The sequence below is a fragment of the Lissotriton helveticus genome, chromosome 2_1 (genome assembly GCF_964261635.1).
Source record: "Lissotriton helveticus chromosome 2_1, aLisHel1.1, whole genome shotgun sequence".
Lineage (NCBI taxonomy): Eukaryota > Metazoa > Chordata > Amphibia > Caudata > Salamandridae > Lissotriton > Lissotriton helveticus.
Genome location: NC_136059.1, coordinates 401407111 through 401422300, shown reverse-complemented (window position 1 = coordinate 401422300; position 15190 = coordinate 401407111). Strand labels below are relative to the sequence as shown.

The window sequence follows — 15190 nt, the reverse complement described above, 5'->3', positions numbered from 1 at the left end:
GTGGTGTAGACCATGTGGCTGCTCTACATATGTCTTCCAAAGGAATATTGCCTAGGAACGCCATGGAGGGCCCCCAACTTGCGAGTGGAGTGGGCCCTGGGGGGGACCGTTAAAGTGCGCTTAGCCTTGTGATAGCAAATTTGAATGCACTTAACGATCCATCTGGCAATTCCTGCTTTGGAAATGGGGTTGCCTTTGTGCTGGGCTGAGAAGGCAACAAAGAGCTGTTGTGTTTTTCTGAAATCTTTTGTTCTGTCAATATAGTACATTAGCGCTCTTTTGACATCAAGAGTGTGGAGCACTCTTTCGGCGACAGTTTCGGGGTTTGGAAAGAATGCGGGCAGTTCTATGGTTTGATTGATATGAAACTGCGACACCACCTTTGGAAGAAACTTAGGGTTAGTGCGCAGCACAACCCTGTTGGAATGAATCTGAATAAATGGCTCTTGGACAGTGAGCGCCTGCAGCTCACTGACTCGCCGTAGAGAAGTGATGGCAATGAGAAAAGCCACTTTCCATGTCAAGAATTGAATCTCACAGGAATGGAGAGGCTCAAAAGGTGGGCCCATCAACCTGGTGAGGACCACGTTGAGGTTCCACACAGGAGCTGGCGGGGTCCTGGGAGGGATGACGCGCTTCAGGCCTTCCAGGAAGGCCTTAACGGCTGGCACTCTGAAAACAGAGAGGTGCTGCCTGTTTTGGAGATAAGCCGCTATGGCGGATAAGTGTATCCGAATGGAAGCATATGCCAGATTGCATTTGTAGAGATGTAACAAATAGCAGATGATATCTGGAATGGATGCATCTAGCGGGTTGATATTGTGGGTAGTACAGTAAATGACAAACCGCTTCCATTTAGCTGCATAGCAAGCTCGGGTAGTGGGCTTTCTAGCCTCCCGGATGATGTCCATGCATTCAGGAGGCAGATTAAGGTAGCCAAACTCTAAGACTTCAGGAGCCAGATCGCCAGGTTGAGCTGTTGCGGGTCTGGATGCTGAATGACGCCATGGTTCTGCGTCAAAAGCCTGGGAGTGAGGCGCAGCCTTTGATGCGGCACCACGGAAAGTTCTAGAAACGTGGTGTACCATGGTTGGCGTGCCCATGTTGGAGCAACCAGGATGAGCGTCATCGAGTGTTGCTTGAGCTTTCTTGCCACCAGCGGGATTAGAGGCGCTGGGGGAAAAGCGTACGCAAATTTGCCTGACCAGTTCATCCATATCGCATTGCCCTGCGACTGTGGGTGAGGGAACTTGGCGGCAAAGTGTTGGCATTTTGCGTTTTCCTTTGTGGCAAACAGGTCTATCCGTGGATGACCCCACCGCTGGAAGTACGGGCGGAGCACTGATGGATGTAGCTCCCACTCGTGCATTTGGTGGCTGTACCTGCTGAGCAGATCCGCCATCTGATTGTCCTTGCCCGGGAGGTGTTCCGCCATGAGGAAGATGTTCCGCTGAATGGCCCACTTCCACAGGCTCTGAGCCAGATGAGACAACTGTGGAGAGTGTGTACCTCCCTGCTTTTGAATGTAGTACATGGCCGTCATGTTGTCCGTCCGGATCAACACGACTTTGTTGCACAGATGTACGTGGAACGCCATCAATGCCATGAAGATCGCCATCAGCTCTAAGTAGTTGATGTGCATCTTTTGTTGCTGCGTCGTCCATAGTCCCTGCACCGTGTAGTGGAGCACATGAGCTCCCTACCCCTGGAGAGATGCGTCAGTCGTCAGGATAATCTGTGGCACAGGCTCTTGAAACGGTCGGCCCTTGCAAAGGTTGTGTGGATTCCACCAATGCAGAGAGCTGTATGCCCGACCGGTCACCAACACTAGGTCTTTCAACTGCCCGTGAGCCTGATTCCATTGACGTGCCAAGCACTCTTGGAGCGGACGCATATGGAGCCTCGCGTGTGGGACAATGAAAATGCAGGAGGCCATCATGCCTGTCAACTGCATGAACACTCTCGCAGGCAGCGAGTGTTGTGGTCTGAACTGTAGGATTAGCGACTGCATGTTGCTTATCCTCGCTGGGTTCGGCTGAGCTGTAGCCGCCAACGTGTCTATCGTCGCGCCTAAATACTGCCGCACATGTGCTGGCTGAAGGTGCGACTTTGGATAGTTGAGCGAAAACCCCAGACTGTGAAGAAGGTGAATGGTGTGGGACATGTCGGCCGCGCACTGCGGGGCCGACTTTGCTTGAACAAGCCAGTCGTCCAGGTAAGGGTAGACATGGACGTTCTGTCTCCTGAGGTGCCGCGCCACTGTCGCCAGACATTGGTAAATACTCTGGGGGCTGTGGTCACCCCGAAAGGAAGGACTTTGAATTGGTAATGCTTGTTTTGAATGGTGAACCTGAGGTATTTCCTGTGGGAGGGGTGGAGTGGGATGTGAAAGTAGGCATCCTTGAGGTCTAAGGTCGCGAGAAAGTCTCCTTTGTTCAGCAATGGAAGAACCTGTTGCAGTGTTAGCATGTGGAAATGTTCTGAGAGGATGTACCGGTTCAGGGGCCGTAGGTCTAGAATCGGTCGGAGTGTGCCGTCCTTTTTCGGGATTAAGAAGGACAGGGAATATACCCCTGTGCCTTCTTCCTCCAACGGCACGAGCTCTATTGCGCCCTTTTGGAGCATGGCCAGAACCTCCTGCTGCAATAAGTGCAAATGCTCTTGTGACATAGGACGTTGCTTTGGGGGCATGTTGGGTGGAGTGTCTGTCAGCTCTAAACAATAGCCGAACTGGATAAGTTGCTTGACCCACCTGTCCGTGGTGATGGAGTGCCACACTGACAGGAACCGCTGGAGTCTCCCCCCGACAGGTGTTGGGTGGTCGGGGGGCAGTGACAGGGAGTCACTGCTTGTTGGTGGCAGAGGAATGGGAACTGTTGTTGCCTCTGCCTTTTGAGCTGTTGCCCCGGTATCCTCCTCTACTCTGTTTGGGGTAGGATGACTGCGCCCCACTTTTGTTGAACTGCGACTGCTGTGACATTTGGCCTCTAGTAACACCCCGATTGCCTGAGCGACGAAAAGTGTTCCCACGAAACTGCTGTGACTGTAGAGCCCCCATGGACTTGGCAGTCTCAGTATCTTTTTTTATTTTTTCCAGTGTAGTGTCGACTTCAGGACCAAACAGCCTGTCGGGGTTGACTGGTTGGTTGAGGATGGTTGTCTGTATTTCGGGCTTGAACCTGGAAATTCGGAGCCAAGCCTGTCTCCTCAGCATCACGCTAGTATTGATTGCCCTAGCCGCTGTATCAGCAACGTCAAGGGCGCACTTGATAGCAGCATTGGAAGGAATATGCTACTTACCAGTATGCATCTGTTCTTGGCATAGAGGGCTGCAGAGTGGTACATTTATGAATAGATCGCCATCTGGTGTTGGGCTCGGATGATTGCACTTGTTTTTCTTCTGGAGAAGTCTTTGTCGTCATCGATGACTCCTCCTCTGGGTGTTAGTGCGCATGGGCATCGGCTCCATCCTTAGATTGTTTTGCCATAGTAGGGTTAGATGGAGTAGTGTAGTAGAATACATAAAGATATGCCCAAGTAAGTGTATCTAAATAAGATAATGTTGGGACAGACACAGGTTTCCGGGGAGGCAGGGAGGGCATGTACCACTCTGCAGCCCTCTATGCCAAGAACAGATGCATACTGGTAAGTAGCATATTCCGTTCGAGGCATATGGGCTGCAGATGGTACATTTATGAATAGATTATACAGCAGTTACCTCCCTAGCGGTGGTCACCCGTGTCTGTCGCAACTGTTTGAAATAGAGTTTTTAATACAGCTTGGCCCACTCTGGCTTGTTGTGTAGCCTGCACATCAACACAGTAGTGCTTTGTAAAGGTATGTGGTGTAGACCAAGTTGCTGCTCTACATATGTCATCTAGGGGAATGTTTCCTAAGAATGCCATAGATGCTCCTAGCTTACGTGTAGAATGAGCTCTAGGAGGAACAGTTAATGTTCTCTTTGCTTTTATGTAACATATTTGTATACATCTTACAATCCATCTAGCGATGCCTGCTTTAGAGATAGGATTGCCCTTATGTGTTGGGGAAAATGCTACAAATAGTTGTTTAGTTTTCCTGAAATTTTGTGTCCTTTCTATGTAGTACAAAATGGCCCTTTTGACATCTAGTGTATGTAGGGCCCTTTCTGCTACCGTCTGTGGTTTTGGGAAAAAGACTGGTAGTTCCACCGGTTGATTGATGTGAAATGCTGAAATTACTTTAGGCAAGAACTTTGGGTTTGTTCTAAGAACCACTTTATTCTGATGTAATTGTAGGAATGGTTCTTGTATTGTCAGTGCCTGTAATTCACTTACTCTCCTGAGTGAGGTAATGGCTATAAGAAAGGCCACCTTCCATGTAAGGAATTGTATTTCACACCTATGCATAGGTTCGAAAGGTGGTCCCATTAGTCTGGTGAGTACTACGTTGAGGTTCCAGACCGGTGAAGGTGGTAATCTTGGTGGAATGACTCTTTTAAGGCCTTCCATGAAGGCTTTTATCGCTGGCACTCTAAACAGGGATATGTGCTGCCTGTTTTGTAGGTACGCTGCTATAGCTGCTAGATGTACTCTGATAGATGTATACGCGAGATTACATTGCTGTAAGTGTAGTAAGTAGCAAATCTCCTTTGTTGATACGTCCAGAGGGTTGATATTATTAGTGGTACAGTATATAGCAAACCTCTTCCACTTAGCTGCGTAGCATGCTCTGGTGGTGGGACGTCGCGCTTGCTTAATTATCTCCATGCAATTTGGGGGTAGATCTAAGAACCCAAATTTTAGGATTTCAGGAGCCAGATCGCTAGGTTCAGTTGTGTGGGATCTGGGTGCATTATTTCTCCATGGTTCTGTGTAAGTTGCATGGGTAGAATTCTTAGCTTTTGGTGTGGCACTTGTGAGAGTTGCAAGAGCGTGGTGAACCACGGTTGTCGTGCCCACGTGGGTGCTACTAGTATCATAGTCATTGAGTGTTGTTGTAGCTTTCTGACCACTAATGGGATTAGTGGGAGAGGGGGAAAAGCGTATGCAAATTTGTTGGACCAATTTATCCATAACGCATTGCCCTGCGACAGGTGGTGTGGGTACCTGGACGCGAAGCTTTGGCATTTTGCGTTCTGATGAGTGGCAAAGAGGTCTATCTCTGGTTGTCCCCATCTTTGGAAGAATGGTTGCAGTATTTGTTGGTGCAGTTCCCATTCGTGTATTTGTTCCGACTGTCTGCTTAAGATGTCTGCTATCTGGTTTTGAACTCCTGGTAGATGTTCTGCTAACAGATAGATGTTTTGAGGAATGGCCCATCTCCAAATTTCCTGCGCTAGTCTGGATAGTTGGAGAGAGTGCGTCCCCCCCTGTTTTTGAATATAATACATTGCTTGCATGTTGTCTGTTCTGATCAGGACTGCTTTGTTGGTAACATGCATTTGAAAGGCTTTCAATGCTAGAAACACTGCTAGTAGTTCTAGATGATTGATGTGCAGCCTTCTTTCCTGCACACTCCATCTTCCTTGTACTGTATATTTCTCCATATGCGCTCCCCATCCCGTGAGCGATGCGTCCGCTGTTATTGTCACCTGTGGAATTGGTTCTAGGAACGACCGCCCCTTGGCAATGTTTGTTGTGTTCCACCACTTCAGAGAGCGGTGTGTGCGGTCGTCTACCAACACCAGATCTGTAATCTGTCCTTGAGCCTGATTCCACTGTGTCGCTAAACATTCTTGTAGCGGACGCATTTGTAGTTTGGCATATGGTATTAGCAGTATGCATGATGACATCATCCCTAATAGCTGCATGAACACTCTTGCTGTTAGTGAGTGTTGTGGCTGAAATCTTTGAATGATTGTAAGCATTGTCTGGATCCTGACTGGATTGGGGTATACCTTGGCTTTTTCTGTGTCTATAGTAGCCCCTAAATATCGATGAACCTTGCTTGGTTGCAGGTGTGACTTTGTGTAGTTCACAGTGAACCCTAGTTGGTGCAGCATGTGAATTGTCTTCTGTGTGTTCTGAAGACATTCTTCTTGTGACTTGGCCTTTATTAGCCAGTCGTCCAAGTATGGGAAGACATGTATTTGTTGTCTTCTTAGGTGGGCTGCAACCACTGCTAGGCATTTTGTGAACACCCTTGGTGCCGTCGTGACACCAACCGGAAGGACTTTGAACTGATAATGTTGTCCTTCTACCACAAACCTTAGATATTTCCTGTGGGCTTTGTGAATCGGGATATGAAAGTAAGCGTCTTTTAGATCCAGTGTAGAAAGAAAGTCCCCTTTCTTCAGTAAAGGAAGTACTTGTTGGAGCGTGACCATGTGGAAATGTTCCGAATTTATGTATGCGTTGAGAGGTCTTAGGTCTAGTATTGGCCTTAGAGACCCGTCCTTTTTGGGAATTAGAAAGTATAGGGAGTATACTCCTGTTCCTTGTTGTTGCTTTGGAACCTTCTCTATGGCATGCTTTTGTAGCAGAGATAGTACTTCTTGTTTTAACAGTGTTAAGTGATCTTGTTTCATTGGACGCTGTTTGGGGGGGATGTTTGGTGGGGTAGATGTGAGTTCCAGGCAATAACCATGTTGGATAATTTGTCTCATCCACCTGTCTGATGTGATGTTTTCCCAGACAGGTAGGAACTGTGATAGGCGTCCCCCGACCGGTGTTATATGGTCTGGGGGAGCTGTATGAAGTCACTGCTTTGGGGTTGGAGAGTTGCGGTTGTTGTTGTTTTCGCGACCTCTACCCTTGTTGTTGTTACCTCTGTAGCTACCTCTAGAATTACCTCTGGGTGATGTAGGTGTAAAAGAGGTTTGTTGCTGGCTTGTACCTGTATTTGTGGATCCTCCTCTATAGGTGGACCTACGAAAGGAACCTCTTTGGGTCGGCTGTTGCAATGCTCCCATTGATTTAGCCGTTTCCGTATCCTTTTTCATCTTTTCTAAGGCCTCATCTGTCCCTGTGCCGAAAAGTGTTTTCTCATCAAAAGGTTGGTTCAGTAATGAAGTTTGCACCTCTTGTTTGAACCCTGAAACCCTGAGCCATGCATGTCTCCTTAACATGATGCTTGTGTTTATGGATCTTGCTGCAGTGTCTGCCGCATCTAGGGCGCACTTGATTGAAGTGTTAGTAATTAACTTCCCTTCCTGTATGAGTTGATCTGCTCTCTTTTGATGTTCTTTAGGGAGATGTGTGATGAGTTTTTCTAACTCATCATAATGCGCTCTGTCATACCTTGCAAGTAGTGCTGGTGTATTAGCTATGCGCCAGCTGTTGCGCTTGAGATGCTACTCTCTTGCCAGAGGCATCTATTAGCTTAGACTCTTTATCTGGAGGTGGAGCTTCTCCTGTAGATAAAGAGTTTGCTCTCTTACGAGCGTTTGTGACCACTAGTGAGTCTAGAGGAATTTGTCCTTTGATGAATATTGGGTCTTTTGGAGCTGCCCTATATTTCTTATCAATTCTTGGGTTCAGTACCCTAGCCCTCACCGGGTCTTTGAATATCTCTGATGTGTGATTGAGAAGGCCCTTAAGCATTGGTAGTGTTCCTGATGTTCTTTGTGCAGCAGATAGTGTTTCTAATAGGAAATCCTCTATTTGAGGTTCTGCATGTAGGTCTACCTTGTGGTATTTTGCTGCTCTATTAATGAGTTGCGCAAAACCAGTATTATCATCAGGAGGTGAAGGTTTTGACGGATACAATTCAGGGTCGTTATCGTTATCTGACCCTACATTGTACTGTTCCATGGGTCTGCCTCCTCTGGGATTGTGTCTTCATCATCCCCAGGATGTTCTCCCTCCCCTGTGTCACTTTCTATGTCTGTTGTAGGTGTAGATGGTCGTGTGGGAGGAATAGTTGGCCTATTGTGAGTAGTAGGAGAAGAGGGTGTGTCTCTAGGTTGTGGGGAAGGGGGAGGAGTTGTATTTGTCCCCATTGTTCTCTTCTTCGGAGGAGTTTTGTCGTCCGATTGTTCATTTTTCCTCTTTTTAGGTAGTTCTGTGACTACCTTGCCAGTATGTGGATCAATAAATAGAGTCTTTTGTTTAGGATCGGTTTTATATTCCTGTGTCGGTACCGCAGTTTTCGGGTCCGACAGGTGTTTTTTCTTCTGACTGTCCATTTGTATTTTCGGCACCGAGATTTTATTCGGATCCGATGTCTTCGGTGTCGAGGGTGTCTTCGGTGTCGAGGTTGTTTTCGACGTCGAAGCGTGTTTCGGTGCCGACATGGAATGTTTCGACTTTGAGCTTTACTTGATATGGAGCTTCGGTGTCGATGGCGGGGTGGGTCGTTTATCGGAACCACCATGATGGGAGACCGAGTGTTTCGGTTTCGGTTTCATTGCCGGGCCCGAAGGCGGGGCGTCGGAAACTTTTTTCGGTTGTCTGACCGGGCTCGAGGGCGGGGTCGACACCGTGCGGGGTCTGTTCTTTGGTAAAGGGACGTCGTCACTCACGGTTTGTTGGACGTCGATTTCCTCGACGTCGGACTCGTCCGCTTCAGACCCCGCCTCGCCCTCTTCTTGGTGCTGGTCCTCGAACAGCTCCGGGATTGCTTGTGACTGCATTCTCGATACCTCGTGTCTTCGGGCTCGACGGTTTCTAATCGTCGATTTTGAGGAAAATGCTGCACAGGCCTCACAGTCCCTGGATTCGTGTTCAGGGGACAAGCAGAGGCTGCACACCTCGTGTAGGTCCTTGTGTGGGAACTTAGCACCACACGTTGGACATTTTTTGAATGGAGTCCTTTCCATGGACTCCGGGCTGGACTACGTTGAGCTGGTCTTCTCGTAGTAGTCGTTCTTCGAAACGCGTCGAGATGGAAGTGTAGTCGCGTTCGATAAGAATACCGTCGAATTGGAAAGGGTTACGCGCCGAATATAACTTTCTTTATCGAAGTCGATCCGGAGCGCTTCGATCCTCATCCGAACCCGATGGCGGAAAAAAACAATCTAAGGATGGAGCCGATGCCCATGCGCACTAACACCCAGAGGAGGAGTCATTGATGACGACAAAGACTTCTCCAGAAGAAAAACAAGTGCAATCATCCGAGCCCAACACCAGATGGCGATCTATTCATAAATGTACCATCTGCAGCCCATATGCCTCGAACATGAGTTTGCCCTCTTGTATAAGCATCTCAGCCCCTTCCTTGTATTGGTCTGGCAGGTGTTGCAACAGGGTCTCTAGGGTGTCATAATGTGCCCTGTCGTATCTGGCCAACAGCACCTGTGTGTTTGAAATGCGCCAGATGTTGGCCGCCTGTGCTGCTACCTTCTTCCCTGATGCCTCTAGCACTTTTGACTCTTTGTCCGGGGGAGGAGCTTCACCCGTGGTTTGAGAGTTAGCTCGTTTGCGAGCCTTAGAGACCACCAAAGAGTCCAGCGGCTGTTGGCCCCTTATATACGTTGGATCGCCAGGTGCCGGTCTGTATTTCTTCTCAATACGAGGGTTAACAACCCTTGCTCTCGTGGGTTCCTTAAAAATGTCCGCAGCATGCCTTAGGACCCCCTTTAGCATGGGAAGAGTTTTCACAGTTTTTTCCGCAGTGGAGAAAGTGTCAAAAAGGAAATCAGCTTCCACAGGGTCAGCATGCATATCCACATCATGGTTCTTAGCTGCCCTTTCTATCAAAGCATGAAATGCTGTTGAATCCTCGGTGGGAGACGTCTTGATGTTGAACACCTGAGGGTCAAGGGTTGCCTGCTGATCCCCCTGATCACCTGTGTCCACCCACTAGTCCTGTTGCTCATCAGGCTCAGTGTGGGCTGGGAAATTATATTCCTCATCCTGCTCCTCCCCATCTTCTCCATCTGAATAGGTGGGTGATGGCGTTGCCCCCCTTGCAGGGTGCTGAATGCTGGGTTCAACCAGTACAGGAGTATCCTCTTCAGGCCTTTTGCGTTTCAGGGGAATCCTGAAGGCCTCCAAAGGCTGTGACGCCGTAATCTTCCTCTTCAGAAGCGTTAGCTTCCCGGAATGGGCGTCGATGTACTGCTCCGACTGCTCAGACAAAGAGTGTTGCGGACGCGTGAAACCCCCCGCAGGGGGAGTCGACTTCGACCTCTCCGGGTCCTTGGGCACCGGTCGCGGTGCAAAGGCCTTCGGCGCCACCTTAGGTGGTAGCGTGAAAAGGATCTGCTTTGAAGTCTGTGGCGTTGGGACAGCCTTCTTTGCGGCGGAAGGGATCTTCGGTTCCGATGCGGAAGCTCTGTCCTGAATACGTTTTAGGGAGTCCGAGACCTGCTTGGTGAAGGAAGCGGACGGCTTCGTAGACCCGACCGATGTCTTCGGTCCACCTCCAGAGGAAGACTCGAGCGCCGACACCTTCTGCGTATCCGATGGAGGTGCACTGCGATCCCCGACCACAGCAGTGGACGTGGATGCCGACGACTTCGACCCGGCAACTTTGACCTTTGGCGCCGTAGTGCCAGACTTCGGCTTCGCGCCCTTGGCATCCGTTGTGTCGACAGGCCTGGTAGATTTCGACTTGACGGCCTTAGGGTGAACGGCCTCACCCGTTTTCTTTGGCTTCGGGTCGGCTGTTGCGCTCGGCACCGAATCGACGGCCCTTCGTGAGCTGGGGTCCTCGACCACCTTCGCCGCCGTTGAGGGTGCAACACTTTTCTTTGGCTTCGAGGCCACCGAAGACGACGGCGTCAATGGGGGAGCAGTCGGTTTCGATGGTGCATCGGCCATCTTAGTTGTTGTCGATACCGACAGTTTCGGTTTCGGTTTAGGTAATGGCGGCTCGGCCGAAGTGTCCGTGGCCGGGCCGGAAGGCGGGGCCGTGGATGTTGGTATAGGGTCTAGGGTAAGGCCATGTGGCGATCCTTCGACCCGAGCCTTAGTAAAAGTACGAACGGGGTATAGCTCTTCCTCCGAGCTATCTTCCATGGCCCCGTAGGCCTCCTCGTCGTCTCCTACCTCCTCGACGATTTCCTCCACGTCTTGGCCCTCTGCGTCCGCTTCGTAGTCGGACTCGACGACCACCAAAGGAGGCGAAACTTGAAGATGGACCTGTTGCTCGTCCGCTTCTTCATTGACGAAGATGTCCACCGGTGCCGGAGCCGATCGCCGGGCCTTAAAGGGCCGCGCGCCTAAGCTTGATGGTTTTCTTCGACCGAAACCTGGAACAGGCCATGCAGTTGGCCTCGTCGTGGTCCGGCGACAGGCATTTGTTGCAGACCGGGTGGACGTCGATGTGTGGGTATTTGGATCCACACACGGGACAGTGTTTGAATGGACTTCTTTCCATGCCGTCGAAGTCTTGCTGCGTCGACTGGGCCTCGATCCTCGAAGTATCACGACTCACGGGATATCCGACTGGAAAGTTGGATGTAAGGGAGGCACCGAACGCGGACAATACCGACGGGTCAAAGAAGGCCTTTTGGCCTTGAAAAACTAAGTTTTTGTCGATTCCGAACCGGAGTTAACGAAACCACATCCGAACCCAATGGCGGAAAAAAACAATCGAAGGATGGAGTCGATGCCCATGCGCACTCTAGTCCAGGGGAGGAGCCACCTATCTCGTGATACTTCGAAGACTCTTCCAGGACAACAAGGTGCAATCATCCGGACCCAACACTAGGCGGCGATCTATGCTATAGATATGAATTCAGCAGCCCACATGCCTCGAACATTTTAATAACTGTTGGTTCTAAAAATAAAACAACTATATCTAAGGATATAATAACAATTGGCCTGGAGTTCAGTTCTTGAGTGTGTGAAACCTTTTGCTGACTGAGTGTACAACTAATGCTTTACACTGTCCTCTGGTACTACCTTACTGCTCGACCAAGCTACCACTTTGGAAAGTAAGGTCAGTTCGGACTTTGACCTCTGTTAAACCTTTGGGGTTTGTGGACTCTATACACACTGTACTGCCTTATTGTCCAGAATATATAGAGCCACCTTCTCACAACTCCCATCTACTGGGTGAGCAGGTTACTTTCTTCCCGCTGCCCTACTCATGAGTTCTGCTATAGATAGTACAAGATAGTCATGGCTCGGTCCGGTGCCTGCCCGCAGCCTCCTGCCCTGTGTGTTACAGCCAGGGAAAACAGAGAAAGGCTTGGGTCCTGTCACTGTCTGGCCTGGACCGCTACAATGTGATAAACAAAAAACAATGGCCGGGCAGGTTCAATTTTAAACAGTACACCGCCTAGTCAGACAAATTACTAGGTTGGACAACCATTTAGTTGAACGAATTGGTACTTTATAAAAAATTGTTTTTCAAAAGTATTTTCTTATGTCATCAAAAACACACATAATAGTTAGCAAATACATACATACATTCAATAAAGTGAAACAAAAATGTGAATATACATCACAGAATAAATGTCACAAAAAATCACATAGACAACTGTGTAATGCCTCTAGTATTTTGATTATGAGGCACCAGTCCTTAGTGAAAATACAAACAGACAAGTGGACATTCTGATAATTATATCCGCCTACTTGTCTACACCAACCCAAGACATATATTTTAGTTCAGAGTAGGGTGCTAATTATAGGGATTGAACACGATGGAATATGCAATGAAAATGCGTTATTTGGTTCCTATAAAGCCCCTTGTGTTTTATGTCTTGGGTGGAAAGTCATTATTGAATGTATGTATGTATTTGCTAACTATTTTGTCTGTTTTTGATGACATAAGAAAATACTTTTGAAAAACAATTTTTTATAAAGTACCAATTGTTCAACTAAATGGTTGTCCAACCTAGTAATTTGTCTGACTAGGCGGTGTACTGTTTAAAATTGAACCTGCCCGGCCATTGGTTTTTGTTTATCACTGTGTGTTACAGCGCCAGACTTTGCATTATTTCCCTAACGGGCCAATCCAATGCCAGGGGAGCCCTTCGTCTGTCTTACCAGCTCCTGATGTGCTCTGATGGACATCCGCACCCTCCGACCTCTCCTTCCTGGCATCTCCCAGGTGCAGCAGCAGGCCATGCGTGTAATTACGGTGCGCGCCCGTGCTCCTCTTTTCCTTGTGACAGGAGGGCCAAGTTCCTATTTATCCTCTACTTGCACTCTGGTTCCATCTCAGACCTTCAAGTCGGTCAGGCCCAGTCTCTGCTTTCACTTGCCGCTTCTGGCCCCCCTCGCACCGCCGCTCCCCGTATCGGTGTCGTTTCTATGAGCCGGCTCAGTCAGAGGGCCATCCGTCTACAGCGGGCGAAAGGATACCCATGTGCGCCACCGAGTCACAGCGTCCATCAGCCGCCACTCACCGGTGGTCTCATTTCACCGCCGGAGGCTGTGTGTGTGTGTGTTCTCCTTCTTCGTTGGTGGCGCTGGAGTTTACCACCTGCTCTTATTGCTGTTTGTGCCCTCAGTACCGGTGCTGTCGAGCCGCAGCCTCCCCCTTCAGGCCCGGTAAGTGGTTCACACTACATCTCGCTGCCTACATTCACCGCTCTGGTTTCTCCTCCGCTGCTTCCTGCTCGTTCTTTTCGCTGCCCAGTTTCCTTCTCAGCCTAGCCCTAGGCCCCACTCTTCTCAGGCAGTTTCAGCGGCGATTCGACTTCCTCTGTGATAAATATGGGTCCCTGTGATTGTATTTTGTTTTCGCCAAGCCTCTGTTGCCTTTTTCTTAGCTATGTGGTTCCGTATAGGAGGATTAAGGACAGACTATTGCGCCTGACCGGCAGAGCCACACTAAAAGTGCGGCATCTTTCCGCGGGCTCTCTAGCGCCCCTCCCTTGAATAGAGCTTTCTTAGGAGAATTCACCTTAGTCATAAGATATTCACTTAAATTCACTTTCTGCTGGACCAAAGCTAAAGGCAGTTGAACTACCAAAGAGCACACTAGAAGGGATAGTAGTATTCCACAGTGGATAACATTCAATGTAAAAAGATGCAGCAGACCTCTGAACGAATCCCACACAAACTAAGGTATGGTGGCCGCTAGGGAGAGTTAAGTGCAGTGTGCTTCATTCTGATTGGCTGATGTTCGGGTATTTTTCAGAGGCCAACAGATTACTAAAGGGTCAAGTGTTTAGGGTCTTTGGACCTTTTACCACACTGCTATTTGAAAGTTGCAGAATGCTCCAAGCTGGACAATGTGAAATGATTCAAGCATGTGCATCTATGAAAGACTGAATGCTGGGAAAGACTGAAACCAAATAAAATAAGGAAACTAGTGACTCTGCTAGGCTTTTAATATGAATTAAATAAGCAATATACAGGATAACACAACAACAAAAAAGAAATTAGCACACATACCTGCAATGTTGATTGAAGACACAAAAGCAGCAAGCACAGCCAGAGATTGAGCTACATTTGACGGCAAGTAGCCTCCTCCCATCAACGCCAATCCACCAACAGCAGTCAAACCTATACAGACACAGAGCAAGGAGGGAAATGAATAAGTTAATTACATCCTGAAGCCTAAGTAAATATTTTCAGAGGTACAGAAATTGAGATCAGGCTATAGCATCTCCCTAGGCATCGTATCAATCAACGTCAGCATTTAAGCAAATTCAAATATTCACTGACTCCAGTTTCATCTGTTTTCATACCAAATGTACATGCACAGGATCCTGAAAGTTTGGAATGTGGTCAGCTGTTCTGAAGTTTAGATCATCAAAAAGTACTCTCTCAGGAAGGCCCTGAGCTGGTAACACTAGCTGGTTAATCTTCTTCGATAACTTTATTTCGGTCACATCAGACCATAAAAGCACATTTATGACATACATACAGACAACAACCAAATTAATAAATAGCATGTAAAGAGTATAAAACAATCATATTTACAATCATTTACCATATTAAAATAACGCTTCTACCATCCCAGTTTTAACACAGAAAAATTCATTAAGAGTTCGAGAAAACTAAGTGGTTTAAAAACGTATTCCAAATAACCAGTACATCGATACCTTCATGCTGGTTCACGTTCCTAAAAAACAAATATGAAGTTCCATAGTTAGTTACTTTAAAAAGCTCCTACGCTTGTGCCACAGCACGTTAAGAAAACGCGAGACGGCAAAAACAATAGGGGGATGGGTATCGTACTTTAAAACCCTAAAAGCTTGCAAGCAGTGTCTCAAACCCAAGTTTCTGCAAATTGGAATTACCCATCTTTTCCGTAATTTCAAATATGCGGGACAGATGTAAAATACATGAATTTCCGACTCTGACTTCTAATTACACGCGGGACATTCAATATTCTTTTCACTGTCCCATTTGCTAGTAAGCGG

General features: G+C 48.2%; 1 protein-coding gene across 1 annotated transcript in view; it reads right to left on the bottom strand.

Annotated features, from left to right (window-relative positions):
* The window catches only part of NNT (nicotinamide nucleotide transhydrogenase), a 480843-nt gene that overhangs the window by 238001 nt on the left and 227652 nt on the right, over nt 1-15190 (bottom strand). The window contains exon 12 of the mRNA XM_078675042.1: nt 14217-14327. Coding sequence (XP_078531168.1) covers nt 14217-14327 — 111 coding nt within the window. The remainder of the gene's footprint in view (nt 1-14216; nt 14328-15190) is intronic.